At 39.7% G+C, this 21,096-nt stretch overlaps 1 protein-coding gene across 1 annotated transcript in view; it reads right to left on the reverse strand.

Moving 5' to 3' along the window:
• SLAMF8 (SLAM family member 8) overlaps positions 1 to 21,096 on the reverse strand; it is a 53,836-nt gene that overhangs the window by 1,821 nt on the left and 30,919 nt on the right. Inside the window, exon 4 of the mRNA XM_030187503.1 lies at positions 19,184 to 19,297. Within this exon, the coding sequence (XP_030043363.1) occupies positions 19,184 to 19,297 (114 nt within the window). The remainder of the gene's footprint in view (positions 1 to 19,183; positions 19,298 to 21,096) is intronic.

The following is a 21,096-nucleotide window of genomic DNA, read 5'->3' on the forward strand; positions in this document are numbered from 1 at the left end:
TGAAATACTAACTGTTATGATATGTTCAGATTAGAAACAGCCCTCTTTTATTTGAGGGTCACCTCCCCTTTTCCTCAAATAATGTGCATAATGAATGTACTGTACAACGCTAATTGGCTAGAGAGTACATGTTAAGTGGAGCTACTTCAGAAAAAAATCACTAAGGGCCCTTGGTCCATTGGTATTCGAGACTTCTCTTGCAAACATTTAAAGGATCAGAGTCTTTAATTTCCACAATGGCGAGTTTATATTCAGCTTTTTATGTTTTTGATTAAAAAAAATATACTGTTTCGACCTGGATACTTGATGGTAACTTTATATACTGTGGTCAGTGTCTAGCTGTCCTACCAGCAGCTGTATCTGGGATGTTACTGTTCGACATTCAAGGAACACTATGACAAAACCTCTAATAAAGACAGTGACAAAAAAATGTACATGTAAAATAAGGAGTTATTTGCAAATATTACCCATATATACATGGAGTGGAGGAGTGGCCTAGTGGTTAGAGTGGTGGACTTTTGCCCAGAGTCACAAGGAGCTGCCTGTGCCTGAAGTGGGAATTGAACTCAGTTCCTCAGTTCCCCAGGACCAGTCACTTAACCCTCCATTGCCCCATGTAAGCCGCATTGAGTCTGCCATGAGTGGGAAAGTGCAGGGTACAAATGTAACTAAAAAAAAAAAAAAATATATATATATATTCTGAATGGAGTATGTAAGTTCATTACATGCAGACTTTAGCCAGCACAAAAAAGGGTGATTGAGGAGGAGGTTAGGGTTTCTTAAAAGAAGGTGAAAGGGAATAGACTCAGAAGTAACCTTTACAGAAAGGGTGGCGAATTCATGGAACAGCTGCTTCCCGGTGTAGGTGGTGGAGAGAAAAACAGTATCTGAATTCACAAAAGCTTGGGACAAGTAGGATCTCTAGGGGAGTGATAGGGAGTCAGCCCATCCATGCCAGGTCTTTATCTGCCTACCTTTTTCTATGTTTCTTTTTATAAGCCTTAAAATCTATTTTGATTTATATGTTGGCAATCTTATACAAATATGTGGAAGCAGCATGCACTTTTACAATGGATAAAGATACAGGCACATATTTAACCACTTAGTAACGTCATCTTCATAGTCAACTCATGTTTCAAATTGAGGTGGTATTGGGCATTCTTAAAATTATACAGATTTCTGAAAATATATCAGTAAGAATGGAACCATCTTTGGGGTAGAATAAACCTGCAGCTACTTAACACTGTGCTGCGGTGTGCTCACTGGATGGATAGTACCTATAGCACTGAGGATCCTTTCCTAGGGGGGGGGGGGCGGTGGGGGCAGTCCACCCCGGGTGCACGCCGCCGGGGGGGTGGGGTGCTGCACGTGCCTGCCCTCCGTTGTTCCATGCTTCTTCTCTGCCCCGGAACAGGTTACTTCCTGTTCCGGGGCAGAGAAGAAGCATGGAACAACGGAGGACAGGCGCGCGCGGCACCCCCTGGCGGCGTGCACCCGGCGGTTCCTTCGCAGGAGTGTCCTTTCACCGGGGGGGGGGGGGGAGTCCGCTCTGCATCGGGGGGGGGGGGGGGGGTGCTGGCACCCGGGGGGCAGGGCGAATCGGCCCCAGGTGCCAGCCCCCCTAGGAACGCCACTATTTCCTAGTGATGCACTGCAGTGTGAGCACTGGAAGGACAGTGCCTGTAGCAGTGCAGCTCCTTCCCTAGCACTACATTGCAATGTCAGCATTGGAAGGGCACCAGTGCGACTCCTCACCTAGCAATGCTTAGCCATCATTAATTTTCTTTCCTTTCCTTTAGTCACAGCAGATGAATCCAGAGACTTGTGGGTTGTGATCATCTACCAGCAGGTGGAGGTAGAGCACTGAACTGCACTCTGTCATAGGATCGGATGCTCCTTGGTTAGTCAGTAGCAAAAGCAGTCCTGAAATAGGGTGGGCATCCGAAACTCCCGCAGACTGCTCTGACACTCCAAAGGAAGCCCCTAAACGCAGTGCAACATCCATATGATAGTGCCTGGAAAACGTATGCAAGGAAGACCAAGCCACAGCTCTACCGACTTACTCAAAGAAAAAAATCCAAGGGTCCGCTCAAAAGGTCGCAATGGACCGAAGAGAATGCACCTGAACAGCAAGTGGAGATTGACTTCCAGTGAGCATATAGTCAGGGGCTACAGTCCCTCCAACCCAGCACACCATGGCTGTCTTGGAAGCTGCTGCACTGTAACGTGGCACCGAGAAAAGGACAAACAGATGATCTGAGTGAGCAAAACCATTGGCAGTCACCCAAGACTGAATGAGCCCATGTTGAATGTCAAAAATGCGCAGAAAATGAAACCCTTGTGATGATGCTCCTCCTTAAAGGAAGGAAGAAACAAAAGCTGAATGAGAAGACCGACCAATATGACCTTAGGAGAAAATTAGGAAAGGTCTACAATGGCACGCCCACATCCCAAAAATGGGGGTAGGATCCCTGCAAAACCACTCCTGGAGCTTCAAAGCTCCACACACTAAGTTTCATTTTCTCCTGCAGTCTCCCCTTCCTTGCATCTGAGCTTAGGTCCAGGACTGCCCGAAGGATTGTGACTAGAAAAGTGACTTCCCTGGCAAATCTGGAAGAGTAGCATTCTGCAAGGCTCAAAAGGTGCCTTTTGGAGGAATTGCAGAATCAGATTAATTTTACAGTCAGGCCACAGTTGCCACACTGGAATTGTAAGATGATTTACTCCTTACAGGAAGCAAATGACATCTGGATGAGATGACAGGGAAGAATTAATAAGCCTACCCAGTGGCGTAGCGAGGGCGGCTACCACCCGGGGCAGTTTGCCGCTGCGCACCCCCCCCCCCCAGGCGCAGCATGACACCCCCCTTTGGCGCATCACCCAAGCCCCCCCCCCCCCCCCCCCGAGCACATTCTTGCCTGCCGTGTGCACACCACTAGGGGGGTGTCGGTTCCGCTGATTCCCTGCTCCCTCTGCCCTGGAACAGGAAGTAACCTGTTCCGGGGCAGAGGGAGCAGGGAACCAGTGGAGCCGACACCCCCCAGCGGCATGCACCCGGGGCGGACTACCCCCACCGCCCTGCCCTTGCTACGCCACTGAGCCTACCTGGAAACTGGTGAGAGGCTAACTTTTCTTCAGACCCTCCTGTAAAAAAATGGCCAAAATACTGCAGAAAACAATAAAAAATTTACTGCAAATGGAGAGAGAGCCTGCCCAGCACCCCAGGGCAGCAGCACCGCCAACCCAACTCAGAAGCAGAACACTGCTCGATCACCTCAACAGAAGGATCCTCCGTCCTCAGGTTCAACCACAGTGGGAGGGATCCACCAACAGAAGTGAACCTTGACGGAGGGAGTTTGAAGAATTGGAAGGACAAAACGGCTGGTCCACCAACAGACAAATGAGAGCCACGAACCACGGCCTTCCCGGCTTCTCAGGTGCAAATAGAAATCAGAGGCCCCCGAGACGCAGAATTCGGTGCAAGACCTGGAAGAACATTGGCCACTGTGAAAGAAACACAAAGAAGATTCAACTTCAGCCACAGCTGGAGAATATAGCATGTAGACCTTTGGAACCAGGACTCCCTTGTTCTGCTGAAAAATCTGGGAGCCTTGGTCTTGCAGTGAGACACCATGAGATCCAGCACCGGCGGGTCCCACTTCTGGGTCACCAACTAAAATGGTGGCTGGAAGAGCTCTCACTCCCCTGGATCCAGCACATTCCTGCACATAAAGTCCACCTGCACATGCAGCGAGCCCATGATGTGAGCGCTGCAAATTGGCCGAAGTGAGTCTTCACCCAGCGCAAAAGATGCTGCTTCCTCCTGGCCAAATGAGCACTGTGAATTCTGCCCTGTCTGATGACATAACTTATTGTTGACATGTTGCCAGAGAGGGCCCCTCCAAGAGGGCCATAAGAGTCCTGTGAACCACCCTGAGCTCCAGCAATTGCATAGACTAATGCAAATCCGGCTTGGACCAGAGACCTGTGTTCTAAGAGGTACCAAACCCATCACAATCAAATGACCAATCACAACCATCCCAATGGGAGAGACTAGAGGAACCTCACGAAGATCATTGCTGGGAAGCTGGGAAGAAGCCACCTGTCCACGATGTGCCTTGCTAGAAAGGGTCACCAAATTCTGAGACATGAGGGACCATCTGCCCCAGAGAGACTGTAGAAGGTGCCGAAGTGGGCTCATGCCCATAGTGCTACCTCCAGAGATGCCGCGAGGCCCCAACACCTGGACTTAGGTGCTCAGATGCAAGGAAAGGGAGACTGCAAGAGAAAATGATTCTGATCTTGAAACTTAACTCGCTGCCCGAAGGATTGCAAAAGAGACACAACTCTGGATGTGATCTGCAGACTTTTATGCCAAGAGGAGATTTAGAAAAACCAAGTGGCTATGTGGGCAGAGAAGGCCAATCAAAACAACTTTGTCTGGAGCTGGAATTGATGCCACAGAACAGCCAACCGAAAAAGGTGCCGGTGAGGCTACCAAATCAGAACATGCAAACATTTTGTCTTGAGGCCCAGAGCAGCTAGACATTCTCTCAGCTGCACCACTGTCATAACGGAATGCAAGTTCCATGCGGAAATGCTGAATCTGGAGGAAGTGGTGGACTTTGTTGAGGCCTAGAATGAGGCAATCAGCTTCTTCCCTTTGTGGAAACTAGGCCAAAGCTGGAATAAAAGCCTCATTCTCGTTCCAGAGAGGTCCCAGGAACCACCGCCCCACATGTGGCAAGATCTGCAGGGTGCCCAGACCCGCAGCTTGCAAGGCAGTGCTCGAGAATCCCATGAAAAAATCTGAGATGGGAGAGGAGTACGCTAACTCGCAGCCATCTTGAAGAATACAGAGGCCCCATTGATCCAAAGAAATGGTGTCCCACACCTCAAAAAACAGGTCAGACATCCCCTGATCTGTAGCGACAAAAAGGCCAAGACTCCATCATTGGCAAGGACTAGCTTTCCACGATGATCTGACAGGCTGAGAGGAGCAATGGTTGAATGAAAGGACTGTAGCTGCTGATACCGAGACCCCTGATTAAAATATGTCTGACCCAGCTGATGGCACTCCTTATACTCCCAATCATGATTCAAATTTTCTGGTCCTACCTTTACCCCGATTGGCTCATTATGAATCTACCCAGTCTTCAGTGTTCTCTTTTTTGGCTCCATAGCTCTGGAGTGGTCTGCCTTCCAATATTAGAGGGGAATCCTTATTTGCCAAATTTAAGACCCTTCTCAAAACTCAATTTCTATCGCTTGGCTTTTTGCCATGACTCTGTCATTGCTAAGTCCTGAGCTTGGTATCCTGTATGCATAGTTTATGCATAGTTTCTGGCATCTCAGCGACTCTTCCTCTTGGTATGTTTGTTCCTGTGCTGTTGATTTATGGCATTCTTTTTCTTTATGTTTTTATTTATTTTAATTGTATACTGCTAAGATTAATGCTGTTGCAACAGTGATATATCAAATTTTAATAAACTATAAACTGTAAGTACTAGGTTGGCCAGACCTAAATGGACGCTGTAGGCCTATCCGTAGTAAGCCGGAGAGATTTGGCACCTCCTAGGTCTATGACCCATTTTATTCCAAATTTCCTCAAACAACAGGAAACCTAACCAGACAGTGTTTGGACGCAGCCTCTGCAGCCCAGTGACGTAATTATACCAAACAGCATGCCTCCACCACCAACCCCATGAGCATGGATGATGCTTGAACATTATCAAACAAGGAGCTTGCCAATCAGGCCAGACCCGGCTCCTAACCGGAAGGGCCACACCCCCGCTTCTCCCCAGGACCCAGGGAAGACAAGCCCTGGCTGCATCCAAGCTGGAGACAGCCGCTTGCAAAGGAAGCGCAGAGACACCGAAGGAAAGCGCTAAGAAGATTTAAACCTGTGATCCTGTATTTATTTCAATGCCACGCCCCTATCCACTGGCAAAGTGTTTTTTTCATCATGGCGGCTATGAAGGCCTCCATCTTAGGCCACCTGAATTTACCCTGTTCCACCCTGCTGTGGCCACCTAAAGACTGGCCCCCAGAGTGGCCCCACTGAGCTCTGAGAACTGGAAAGGCTCTAGGAGGCTCTATGGTGCTGGCTATGTGAGTAAAGGATAAAGAAAACGGGATGTAATATGCAGTGCCTGCAGAGCCCCTGCATAATAGTAGCCATAGAAGGCGCAGACATCTCCCCTCTCCGAAAAGGTAGGATATAGAGGATAAATAGATTCCATCTCTGACTTGGAACTAAAACATTCCCTCTTTGATAAAGAGCAGCCTGACTAGGCTGAGTAACAGGGAAAGAGCTAGAAGGTTGATCAACTGAGAACAGGTAACAGGTTCTGTGCCCTGTGCATGTTAAGTCTGGTATTCTGAAAGCATAGAATAAAATCCAAAAGTATTGCAGAAATCAAAATTGTTGGGGAGGTTCTGTTTGCAGCAGTACCAGCCAATGTTTAGTAACCGTGCCCAAGGAAAAGTAGCAGAACTCTGAGGAGAACTGCCCCCAAGGACCCCCCCCCAAGAAGGGCCTCCAACACTGTGTCAGACACCCCCCCCCCCCCAAAGGCAGACAGCACAGACCTGTCTGAATTCATCAGTGGCAAGAACAGGTTAGAATAAAAAACAAAAACAGCGAAGATGACACTAAATACCAATAAAGTGAAAAAATGGAAAGGAAGATGAACACAGGAAAAAACATAAAAATTGTGACAAGGAAAAAAATTCCAAAAATATACACATAAAAATAAAAAAATAAAAAAATGAAACACAAAATGTGTGTATAAACAAAATTAAAAATCAGGAAAAGACGACACAAGAATGATGCAAAAAATAAAAATTGATTAAAATAATATAATTTATTAAGGTGATATGACTCGACACAGCTGTGTTTCGGCCAAACCGGCCTGCATCAGGAGTCTAAATAAAACAAATTCAATTGTATTTAAAACATCTCAATTTTTGTCTCTTAAACTATAGATTAATATACAATAGAAACAAAAAACAAAAAACAAACAACCAAGAAACAAATAAATTACAGTAAATAGTAGCTATAACAAAGAAGATTCATGAATTAATTACATACTTATTAAGAACTGTGGAAAAAGTAAGTATATATATCTCCAGAACTTAATTTTCATTTTATCTATCGATAAAACTCATGTTGTTAGTATGAACTAATTATATCTATTGTAAAAGACAGAATTTCTGCAGGTGTTCAGACTTCAATTTATATATATATATAGTATGATACAAATTAATAATCATTATGAAATTAAATTATTGAAAGTGAACAATGTTATATATAGTCTTAATATGCAATACATATTTAGAGAGAGAAAATTTTTTTTATTTTGTAAAAAATTTTTTTTACCTGTTACACCATGTGTATGTTCTCTGGCAATGTAAATTCTTGTAAGGAATTCAATAAAATGTTATTCAGTAACACTCTACCTTTAAAAAGGCTGTGTGCGTAGTTTAGTAACAATCTATATGGTAAAAAAGGAGAGAATATGTTAACTATAAAAATAAATATTCTAATTCTTACTATAGTTCTATTTATTTCTTTTTGTAAATCATGTATTATTTTAAACATATTTCTGTTTATTAGGAAATGCATATATTTGTTATAATGGCGGGGAAAAAGGTTTCTATGATATATATCAAATGTCTGGGAGACGGAGTGGTATGTTTGCAGATAAAAGTCTTGTAAAGATCGTATGTATTGTCTTGTAGCAGAGCAACAGTATGCTGTTTGTAATAATAACGGAACACGGTATTCCTATAGCATATATAACGAGAGTCATAAAGATCAAATAATCTATCTACAGAAAAAAGTCTTATGAATATCATTTATATCATCTTGCAACTGGATATAGGTATTACGGGTCTATTAGCAGAACAATGAATTTGAATGATAAAGATTATTAAAGATTTTTCTTATGTTTGGCTGCATAATGTGTGTTTTTTTAAAGTAAAGAAGGTCGGATCTCTGGAACATAAATACAAATAGCTGCTACGATATATACTCTGAATATAATTTGGTGCCTTACCGTAATGAAGAATTCTGTTGTGAAAAGTGTAGCTATATCTTATGGAGCAGAGTTTCAAAGCTACTGGCGTTCACCGGCAATCAAATTAAATGACGTATGTATTTTCTTTTATAGGGATGAATCCACTTCTGAAAACGTCACTGTTTACGTCATATCCGCATTATTTAAAATGTCTATTCCCGCCAAAAGTAAACTGTGGCCGATCCGTGTCACTTCCTATATCTTGACTCACTTAAATAAAATAATTTTTCTTATAATACCTCAATCAAATCATAAATGTAAATTCTTACGTATAATCTAGATAGAGCGAAAGTAATAAACCAGACTCAATAAAGTATTATAAATTATTTATTAAGTAAGTACTTGTGTTGTGCAATACCTTTCGGTTGTAAAATTAATAAATTAATAATTAAATAATTAAACAAAATGATTCTATTCGTAATTAAACCATCAACTAGTGATGATTAGAAATTGAACGTCATTGAAACGTTTAAACAGTGATGTGTGGCTTTGGATAAAGAGAGAATAAACTGACTCAGTAGGGTGAAGTTAAGCTGTATTCCTTATACTTTAATATCTGTAGCGATTCTGCATTTGTTGTTAACTACAATACAGCACATTATATTATGTAAAGATTCAATGTAGTCTGAGACATACAATTAACGATATATATTTTAACTGATGTATTGTTAGGATGATATAAATATATCGTTATTTTTAGATCTAAAAACGTTAATCTGAATATAGATGAAAGATTACTGCTCATTGTGTTTAACGTAAAGACTTTATGTGGTTTTTGGACGTTCTATCAAACTAGAATATATGTAAAAAATGTTGTGTATTGTTTGACTAAAAAGACTTAAATATGTTAACGAAATCATAGTATATTGATAATTTTAAAATCAATTGTAGAGATCAATAAAATTTAAAAATCTTTTGTGTTGATCTTATAAAGACTTCAATAGTAATCGTTGAAAATTATGACCATAAAGTACTAATAAAATATGAATATTATAATCTTGTGCTTGTGTTAATCAAATTTATTGATAAACAATATTAAAAAAAATCTTTTATGTTACTTTAAAAACTTCAATAAATTATAGTTTAAATATTGTGACCAAATAATACTAATAAAATATAAGGTATTGTGGACTTGTATTTGTGTAAATAAAATTTGAAAAGACGTTAATGTATTGAAAACGCTTCTGATATAGAAAATAAAAAAATAAACAAACTAATTATTCTGAATCTTATATGAAGAATATATTATAGTTTGTGTGTGACAAATAATATTTCAAAATAAATGCATACCTATGGAAAACTGTTGTAAAATGGCAAAAAAACTAACAGAAGTAGAACAGGGAACCTAATGATGTATAACAATGTGTCCGATCACACAAAAGGAATTAAATCTAGTTCCATGTTAAGACCATGTGGTGAAACAGTATTAAGTGTATAAATGAGACGTTGTTCTTCTTTCAATAAAATATTATCTATATTACCACCTCTCCATTTCTTTTGGATGTGTTTAATGATAAAAAATTTTAAGTCATCTATGGTATGTTCTGCCTCATACCAGTGATTGACTAACGGAGCTGTCGTAATATTCCTACTTATGCAGGACCTGTGTTCTATGATCCTTGTTTTAATCATTCTTTTTGTTTTGCCTACATATAAACGGTCACACGGACACTTAATTACATATATGACATGGGTAGTTGTACAGTTTGTGGAATGTTGTAATGTAAAAATCTTTTTCGTAACTGGATGTATGAAATTTTGTAAAGTAATGCAATGTTTGCACACTGTGCATTTCCCACATGGATAGTGTCCAAAGAATACTGGGTCACTTAAAGTTTCTTCTGGGAGTGTTGAAGGGACTAAGTGTTCTTTTAAATTTTTATTTCTTGCATATGCGATGGTGGGGCGAGACTCTTGAAAACATGTGTGAGTTTCTAAAATATGCCAATTTTTATGAATAATTTTCCTAATCTGATTTGAAATTGTTGAATATTTTAAAGTACAGATTAATTCTGGAGTTTTCTTCTCTTTTTTGTAAGTGAGTAATTGCTCTCTTTCTTGTATCCTTGCTTTGTTTTTACATTGTTCTACTACTTTAGTAGGATACCCTCTCTGGATAAAGCGCTGGGACATCTCTTGTGCATGAAATTCAAAATCTTCGAAATTTGTGCAAAGTCTTCTTAATCTTAAAAATTGAGAGTATGGAAGATTAGTCTTGAGACTTCTATTATGGAAGCTTTGAAAATGCAAATAGGTATTGCGATCTGTCGGTTTTTTGAAGACTTGTGTAATTAATCTATAAGGAGTTTTAATAATTTGAATATCTAAATATGAAATTTGTCGCATATCATATTGTATCTTAAACTGTAAATGTTGATCTAGACCATTAATCCAGTCAAAGAACTCTAATAACCGTTTTTCATCACCTTCCCATAAGATCAAAATGTCATCTATATACCGCTTATAAAAGATTATTTGAGATGTATAGGGATGGTTCACTAGAAATTTATTTTCAAAGTCTGCCACATATAAGTTTGCAACATCTGGAGCCATAGGAGAACCCATGGCTGTGCCTCGTATCTGTTGGTAAATATTATGTTGAAATTCGAAATAATTCTTAGTTAAGGCATATGTTGCAAAAGCCATAATCAAAAAATTGGGTATTCTCTTTAAAATGGTTCTGTTATGTAAAGTTTTTTCTATAATTGCTAAACTCTCAAGTTGAGGTATATTCGTATATAAAGCATCTATGTCAAGAGTTACTAATATGACATTAGTTAGATCTTTATCAAAGTCTTCTAACATATTAAGAATATGAGTAGAATCTCTCACATATGATTTCATCTGGGGTACATATGGACGCAAAAAGTAATCTACGAACTGTGATAGAGGTTCTAAAACGGATCCATTCCCTGAGACTATAGGTCGTCCTGGTGGGTCTGACGTTGATTTATGGATCTTGGGTAAAATGTAAAAGGTCGGTATAACTGGGGACGAAACTAAAAGAAAATCTTTTTCTTTACTTGTGAGATAGCCTGCATCACATGCTAAAACGGTGATTTCTTCGATTTCTTTCTGTATTTTATGTGTAGGATCTTCTTCTAATGGAATATAATAATTCTTGTCTGTAATCTGTCTATTTACCTCTTGTATATATTTGGATCTATCCATGATCACTATACCTCCTCCTTTGTCTGCCGGTTTAATAACAATTTGTGTATTTTTTGACAGATCTTGTAGAGCGGAGTATTCAGCTTGTGTCAAATTATGAAAACTTTTTCGGTGATGACTTTTCTCTATACTTTCTATCTCTTTTAAAGTGCATTGATAAAATGTACTAATGATAGGATCAGGTGGTCCAGGGGGAAACCATCGTGTGTTACGTTTCAAAATAGAAGTATCTGATGTGGCTGAAGCATCTCTGAAGAAATGTGTAATTTGTAATTTCCTGAAAAATCTAAAGAGATCTATTCTAGTTTGAAATGGATCATATTTAGACGTTGGAACAAAAGACAGACCTTTATGTAAAACCTGTATATGTACTTCTGACAATTGTAACCGTGATAGGTTGAAAATAGGAATTTCATCTTCGCATCTACTATGACCATTACTTAAGTCCATCTGTAAATGTTGTATGGTCTTCGCATTCTTCCTCGGCTTCTTCCTCTGCCTCTGTTGTGTGTAAAGGGTTTGTTGTATTGTTGGTAATCTTGTGGATGGTCGTAGGGCTGAGAGGGGAGTCTGTCTCTCTCTATGTTTCTCTGTCGCTGAATAGGTAGAATCCGATCTAAAAAAGCTTCTGCTGTTTCTTCTCTATGGTGAACCATAGGGCTGCTTGGAGGTGAGGTAAACAGATCCCCGGAATCACTACGGATACGTTTCCGGGAATGTGATGCTGTGGTAGTAACATGCTGATTATTAATGGGTGGTCCTGTGGGGTCTCTTGGTCTGGATCTTGATTGAGTATGTTTCCTGTTTTTGTTTAGATATACTTTTGATTTTGACCAGGGATAAATAGATCCCTTCTTATAGTCATTCGCATCTCTATGTAATTTATTAATCTTGACTTTTTTTATATCTTTTTTGAAAGTCTCAAGTCTCTGATTGACACTTACAATGACAGTGTCAAATTTGTTGTCTTCTCTTTTTAGAGCATTCAATTTATCTTCAACTAAAGGTCGTAGTACATCATTTTTCTTTTTAGATGTTTCAACTATTAAAATCATGAGGTCTAGTGCGCATTTATTTAAAATAGCGCACCATTGATTTAAAAAGTCTTGGTCGTCAAGAAAAAGTCTTGGTTCTCTTGACATAGATGCTTTATATACGAATATACCTCAACTTGAGAGTTTAGCAATTATAGAAAAAACTTTACAGAACAGAACCATTTTAAAGAGAATACCCAATTTTTTGATTATGGCTTTTGCAACATATGCCTTAACTAAGAATTATTTCGAATTTCAACATAATATTTACCAACAGATACGAGGCACAGCCATGGGTTCTCCTATGGCTCCAGATGTTGCAAACTTATATGTGGCAGACTTTGAAAATAAATTTCTAGTGAACCATCCCTATACATCTCAAATAATCTTTTATAAGCGGTATATAGATGACATTTTGATCTTATGGGAAGGTGATGAAAAACGGTTATTAGAGTTCTTTGACTGGATTAATGGTCTAGATCAACATTTACAGTTTAAGATACAATATGATATGCGACAAATTTCATATTTAGATATTCAAATTATTAAAACTCCTTATAGATTAATTACACAAGTCTTCAAAAAACCGACAGATCGCAATACCTATTTGCATTTTCAAAGCTTCCATAATAGAAGTCTCAAGACTAATCTTCCATACTCTCAATTTTTAAGATTAAGAAGACTTTGCACAAATTTCGAAGATTTTGAATTTCATGCACAAGAGATGTCCCAGCGCTTTATCCAGAGAGGGTATCCTACTAAAGTAGTAGAACAATGTAAAAACAAAGCAAGGATACAAGAAAGAGAGCAATTACTCACTTACAAAAAAGAGAAGAAAACTCCAGAATTAATCTGTACTTTAAAATATTCAACAATTTCAAATCAGATTAGGAAAATTATTCATAAAAATTGGCATATTTTAGAAACTCACACATGTTTTCAAGAGTCTCGCCCCACCATCGCATATGCAAGAAATAAAAATTTAAAAGAACACTTAGTCCCTTCAACACTCCCAGAAGAAACTTTAAGTGACCCAGTATTCTTTGGACACTATCCATGTGGGAAATGCACAGTGTGCAAACATTGCATTACTTTACAAAATTTCATACATCCAGTTACGAAAAAGATTTTTACATTACAACATTCCACAAACTGTACAACTACCCATGTCATATATGTAATTAAGTGTCCGTGTGACCGTTTATATGTAGGCAAAACAAAAAGAATGATTAAAACAAGGATCATAGAACACAGGTCCTGCATAAGTAGGAATATTACGACAGCTCCGTTAGTCAATCACTGGTATGAGGCAGAACATACCATAGATGACTTAAAATTTTTTATCATTAAACACATCCAAAAGAAATGGAGAGGTGGTAATATAGATAATATTTTATTGAAAGAAGAACAACGTCTCATTTATACACTTAATACTGTTTCACCACATGGTCTTAACATGGAACTAGATTTAATTCCTTTTGTGTGATCGGACACATTGTTATACATCATTAGGTTCCCTGTTCTACTTCTGTTAGTTTTTTTGCCATTTTCCAACAGTTTTCCATAGGTATGCATTTATTTTGAAATATTATTTGTCACACACAAACTATAATATATTCTTCATATAAGATTCAGAATAATTAGTTTGTTTATTTTTTTATTTTCTATATCAGAAGCGTTTTCAATACATTAACGTCTTTTCAAATTTTATTTACACAAATACAAGTCCACAATACCTTATATTTTATTAGTATTATTTGGTCACAATATTTAAACTATAATTTATTGAAGTTTTTAAAGTAACATAAAAGATTTTTTTTAATATTGTTTATCAATAAATTTGATTAACACAAGCACAAGATTATAATATTCATATTTTATTAGTACTTTATGGTCATAATTTTCAACGATTACTATTGAAGTCTTTATAAGATCAACACAAAAGATTTTTAAATTTTATTGATCTCTACAATTGATTTTAAAATTATCAATATACTATGATTTCGTTAACATATTTAAGTCTTTTTAGTCAAACAATACACAACATTTTTTACATATATTCTAGTTTGATAGAACGTCCAAAAACCACATAAAGTCTTTACGTTAAACACAATGAGCAGTAATCTTTCATCTATATTCAGATTAACGTTTTTAGATCTAAAAATAACGATATATTTATATCATCCTAACAATACATCAGTTAAAATATATATCGTTAATTGTATGTCTCAGACTACATTGAATCTTTACATAATATAATGTGCTGTATTGTAGTTAACAACAAATGCAGAATCGCTACAGATATTAAAGTATAAGGAATACAGCTTAACTTCACCCTACTGAGTCAGTTTATTCTCTCTTTATCCAAAGCCACACATCACTGTTTAAACGTTTCAATGACGTTCAATTTCTAATCATCACTAGTTGATGGTTTAATTACGAATAGAATCATTTTGTTTAATTATTTAATTATTAATTTATTAATTTTACAACCGAAAGGTATTGCACAACACAAGTACTTACTTAATAAATAATTTATAATACTTTATTGAGTCTGGTTTATTACTTTCGCTCTATCTAGATTATACGTAAGAATTTACATTTATGATTTGATTGAGGTATTATAAGAAAAATTATTTTATTTAAGTGAGTCAAGATATAGGAAGTGACACGGATCGGCCACAGTTTACTTTTGGCGGGAATAGACATTTTAAATAATGCGGATATGACGTAAACAGTGACGTTTTCAGAAGTGGATTCATCCCTATAAAAGAAAATACATACGTCATTTAATTTGATTGCCGGTGAACGCCAGTAGCTTTGAAACTCTGCTCCATAAGATATAGCTACACTTTTCACAACAGAATTCTTCATTACGGTAAGGCACCAAATTATATTCAGAGTATATATCGTAGCAGCTATTTGTATTTATGTTCCAGAGATCCGACCTTCTTTACTTTAAAAAAACACACATTATGCAGCCAAACATAAGAAAAATCTTTAATAATCTTTATCATTCAAATTCATTGTTCTGCTAATAGACCCGTAATACCTATATCCAGTTGCAAGATGATATAAATGATATTCATAAGACTTTTTTCTGTAGATAGATTATTTGATCTTTATGACTCTCGTTATATATGCTATAGGAATACCGTGTTCCGTTATTATTACAAACAGCATACTGTTGCTCTGCTACAAGACAATACATACGATCTTTACAAGACTTTTATCTGCAAACATACCACTCCGTCTCCCAGACATTTGATATATATATCATAGAAACCTTTTTCCCCGCCATTATAACAAATATATGCATTTCCTAATAAACAGAAATATGTTTAAAATAATACATGATTTACAAAAAGAAATAAATAGAACTATAGTAAGAATTAGAATATTTATTTTTATAGTTAACATATTCTCTCCTTTTTTACCATATAGATTGTTACTAAACTACGCACACAGCCTTTTTAAAGGTAGAGTGTTACTGAATAACATTTTATTGAATTCCTTACAAGAATTTACATTGCCAGAGAACATACACATGGTGTAACAGGTAAAAAAAATTTTTTAAAAAATAAAAAAAATTTTCTCTCTCTAAATATGTATTGCATATTAAGACTATATATAACATTGTTCACTTTCAATAATTTAATTTCATAATGATTATTAATTTATATCATACTATATATATATATAAATTGAAGTCTGAACACCTGCAGAAATTCTGTCTTTTACAATAGATATAATTAGTTCATACTAACAACATGAGTTTTATCGATAGATAAAATGAAAATTAAGTTCTGGAGATATATATACTTACTTTTTCCACAGTTCTTAATAAGTATGTAATTAATTCATGAATCTTCTTTGTTATAGCTACTATTTACTGTAATTTATTTGTTTCTTGGTTGTTTGTTTTTTGTTTTTTGTTTCTATTGTATATTAATCTATAGTTTAAGAGACAAAAATTGAGATGTTTTAAATACAATTGAATTTGTTTTATTTAGACTCCTGATGCAGGCCGGTTTGGCCGAAACACAGCTGTGTCGAGTCATATCACCTTAATAAATTATATTATTTTAATCAATTTTTTATTTTTTGCATCATTCTTGTGTCGTCTTTTCCTGATTTTTAATTTTGTTTATACACACATTTTGTGTTTCATTTTTTTATTTTTTTATTTTTATGTGTATATTTTTGGAATTTTTTTCCTTGTCACAATTTTTATGTTTTTTCCTGTGTTCATCTTCCTTTCCATTTTTTCACTTTATTGGTATTTAGTGTCATCTTCGCTGTTTTTGTTTATTGTTGTTTTTGCGAAGACAGGTTTCTTCTGTATTTGGTACAAAGAACAGGTTAGAAACCACAGTCTCAGCATCGCGCTTTCACAGAATGGCTGCCGAAGCACAAGCAGAGCGAGGGTCGTGAGGAGGAGACCGTGTGTCTCCCGCACAGGAACCTAGAGCGTTTCAGCCAGACAAATTTGTCCTCAGTGACACTAGGCCTCAAACAGCCCCCCCCCCCCCCCCCACTGAAACCGAATGCTGCCCACAGCAGGAGCAGCACGGAACTGTCTCTGCCGACAGCAACACAAATGAAGAAAAGACAAAAAGCCACAAGGGAACCGACTGAAGGGAGATTTTACTTTTTTTTTTTAACATTTACCCTCACTCTGGAAACTGCAGCCAATCCACAGAAGACAAAGCTATTCCCACTCTTAAAACTGCCATAGGTACTGCTGAAAAGCCAGATACATTCCCTCTTGGGTTGTTTTTTTTGTTTTGTTTTGTTAAAGCTACTGTGAGGAAGGAACGCTTAGGGAACAGCTGGAGAGGGGTCAGGTGGGGGAGGGACCTGGCATCACCAGGAGTACCCCCTAAAGCCAGCAGCACACAGCCAGAACACCCAGGAGTGTAGCAAGCCCGGTGAATGTCCTGTGCGACACGCCCCCAAATGCTGACATGCCCCTGCCCACTTTGCAAGGGAAAGCAATAGAAGGAGTGCGATTTTCATGCTCCAGCTTCCCTTGCACCCTGTGCGACTGCAACGCCCGCACATAACTTGCTACAGCCCTGAGGATACCCCCAAGCTACAATGAACTAGAGAACCTAGAACAGGAGCTTCAACACATGAGATCAGGAGCTTATGAGAATCCATTCATCCACCTGCTGGAGATAGAGAGTACTGACTGACCAAGGAGCATTCTATCCTATAAGACAGTAGAGAGCTGCACAGGGACAAAAATCTAACTCGTCCCCACCGGAATCTATCCAATCCCCATCCATCCCCGTGGGGAATCTAACTCATCCCCGCCTGTCCCCACTGCAAGAAACCTCCTCCAACCCAGCTCCCGGCCCGCCCAACCTTTGCCGTGCCGTAGTCAACTCCCCCCACTCCCAAGAAAGCCAGTAAAAATACTAGTAAAAGTAACATAAATCATTTTCTTCCATACTCTGCTATGACAGCAGAGGTACAGATCAACACAGGACCCAAAGCAGTCCAAATTCCAAAACAAGTAAAGTCAGAAACAACACAGTTTATACCCAGTTGTTCAACCACCCTTAGGATTCACCTTTGGGTTTAAAAAGCAAAACCATGTCCATATAAGGACTGGATAAATGAATTAAAACAAAGTTTAAAGCAAATGCCCTTAATATGTAATACTTGGTAGCAATAATGAAACAGTGATGGAATATTTACATAGCACGCAGCCTGAGGCAACAAATTTATTTTCTACTGAACATAATTAACTTTATATGAACTTGGCGGCTAATAGTGTGCTGAACTGGACAATGTTGGCACATTTAGACTGCTGGTGGACAAAACTTCTGCATGAAGGAAGCCCTTCCCTAATTATTCAATACCTCTCTGTGAAAAACTAGTAATAAAAAAGGCAAGTGCATTTTTACAATATACCACTGCAATCCACAAATAAGTAAATAGATAGAAACTCTGAATGTTGAGCACCTGATTCTTATAACATATTTCTGTTTTAGTGGCCCTTTACCAGGAGAAAAAAATCTGCACGAATATAACAGCCCCTTCAAATGACACACTGATTATGGTTTATAACAAATTACTACTCTACCTATGGAAAGTTATTCCATTATTATACTTACTCTGTGTACATCCGTATGCTGCACAAGCCGACATGTTTGAAAATATAAGTGACATTAAATTAAAATGCCACCAACAGTAAAGAACAACGTGGGTGCAGCAGCTCATAGGTTTGCTTGCTTTGTTTTGAGTGTATGGCGATGATGGCTGCGCGAGGAAGGAGACACAAAGATTCACCTAAATGGATTCAACTTTTTATCATCCCAACTCCAATCATCTACCTCCCATCTAGCCCGGGATGCCCTCAAGGCACCCTGGTGGTCTAGTGGAGAGATCCCCACTCTTTCCTGCTCCCTGCCGCTGATCCTTTCGCTGTCTCCACTTTTTAAAAATGACTGCCGAGACTTCCAGCGGTGGCCTCGTAAGACTTCCGCTGCTGGAAGTCTCGGCATCATTTAAAAAAAGTGGAGAGGAGAGGATCAGTGCCACAGCAGCGGGCAGGAAAGAGTGGGGATCTTTCCTGCCCAGAAGAAGCCACTAGACCACAAGAGTACCTTGAGGTATGTGCCAGGGGGGCACACTGCAATCAGGGGAGGGAAGGCACTTCACGGGGATCCTGTAGGACCTGAGTCCATCTATGTCAGATTCCCACAGACCTGGGTCCATCCCTGTGGGATCCCCGCATACCTGGAGGTGGTCCCTGCAGGACTCCCCACTCCCGTGCAGCTCTCTATAAGACAGTTCAATGCTCTCTGCTTCAGTTCACAACCCACAAGTCTCTGGATTCATCTGCTGCAGACGCTGAGGAAAGTGACATTTTGTATTGGGACCTACCTGAACACTTCATGAAGTAAATGATCCCTGTGATAGCTGCTGAGAAGAACAGGATCAGGAGGGGAAGGATGATGAATAGGAGATACTTATATTCACACGCAGTGACCTTGTTATCTGTAGAATAAAGACAAACAGAGCTCTCATTATGGTAATATTTGTGTATTCAGACCAGGGGTGTAGCTAGGTAGGGCCATGGGCCCCCACAGATTTAGTCCGGGCCCCCGCCACTTTTGAGCCGCTGCCGCAAGGTACATTAGTGTTCTTCAGCGCTGGTCTCCGGCGCATTCGCTGATCTGTGCTGTGAGTCCTGACTGACATCCTACACATCCTGGGAACGTGCAAGACGTGCTGGACCTCAGGACTCATAGCACAGATCAGTGAAGTGAGCGAATGCGCCAGAGACCAGCGCTGAAGAGCATAAGGCTGGTGGGGGTTGGGGACTCCCAGCAGCAAAGGTATCTTGCAGCGGGGGGGGGGGGGGGGGGGGGGGGGGGGTCGAAAGTGGCGGGGCGGTTGAAAGTGGCGGGGCGGTTGAAAGTGGCGGGGGAGGGTCGGTGGCTGGGGGAGGCGGGCTAAAATGTGTCCCCCACCTTGGGCTCTGGACCCCCCTCCCGTCAAGGTCTGGCTACGGCCCTGATTCATACCCAAGCATTTTCTGAACACACCGATGATCGGAATATATATATATATATATATATATATATATATATATGTATATGGGGCCCAATATTCAGCTGGTGGCAATCAGTGTTTTGCTGGCTGCTGCTGACATTGGTTAAACCTGCAAATTCAATGATGGGCCATGTCCGGGCACTGGCATTGAATTTCTGAGTTGAGAGAGCCAGCTAAGTGCGATATTCAGCACTAATCAGTTATTTGGCACCACATAAAAATATGACTGACTTTTATACCAGTGCTTTTTTTGTGCCGGTACGCGTACCGACACCATTTTTTTTTTACCTAGGACCAGCTCACCTGCTCAACCTTAGCTCCCTGACAGCCCTGCTTTCTGTTCCTGCCACCTAGCGACGCATTTAAATCTTTTAGTTTTTTTACCTGAAGTTGCAGCGCCGGTGGCGGCATTAGTGAAAGGACCAGGCTCGCCTCCTCCAGCCTTCCCTTCCCTTTTTCCCTCTCAGTGTCCTGCCTTCCTCTGACGTTGTTTCCTGTTTCCGCGAGGGCCCAGTGGAAATAACCCCTCCCTGGACACATACAAGCAATTTTCTCAATATTAGGGGTACACAAGCACCCACAGAGTTGATTCCTATGACGGGGCGGCAGGAACAGAAAGCAGGGCTGTCAGGTAGCTAAGGCAGGCAGGTAGGGCTGGGGTTGGTACTGGAACTCGACAGGGGCAGGTGGAGGCTGGGGCGAGTTACTGGACATGGAGGGGAGGATAGGGGGCAAAGGAAAATCGCTGGACATGGAGGGGAGGGGAGGGCAGAGGAGAATCGCTGGACATGGAGGGCAGGGGAGAGAGGAGAATCGCTGGTAATGGTTAGGAGGGGAGGATAGGGGCGAAGGAGAATCGCTGAATATAGATGGGAAGGGAGGGCAGAGGAGAATCGCTAGACATGGATGGGAAGGGAAGGCAGGGGAGAGAGCAGAGTTGCTGGGCATGGATGGATGGAGGGAAGGGTAGGAGAAATGCTGAACATGGTTGGAGTGGAGGGCAGGGAAGTGAGGAGACATGTTGGAAGGAAGGAAAGACAGAGGAAGGAAATGCACACGGAGGGGAAGGGAGAGAGGAGAAATACTGGACATGGATGGAGGGGAAGGAAGACAGAGGAAGTAGATGCACATGGCTGGAGTGTGGGGGAGAGGAGAAATGCTAGACATGGATGGAGGGAAGGGAAGAAAGAGGAGGAGATGCACATAGATTTAGGGGAGAGGAGAAATTCTGGAAATGGAGG

The sequence above is a fragment of the Microcaecilia unicolor genome, chromosome 14, assembly GCF_901765095.1.
Source record: "Microcaecilia unicolor chromosome 14, aMicUni1.1, whole genome shotgun sequence".
NCBI classification, from domain to species: domain Eukaryota; kingdom Metazoa; phylum Chordata; class Amphibia; order Gymnophiona; family Siphonopidae; genus Microcaecilia; species Microcaecilia unicolor.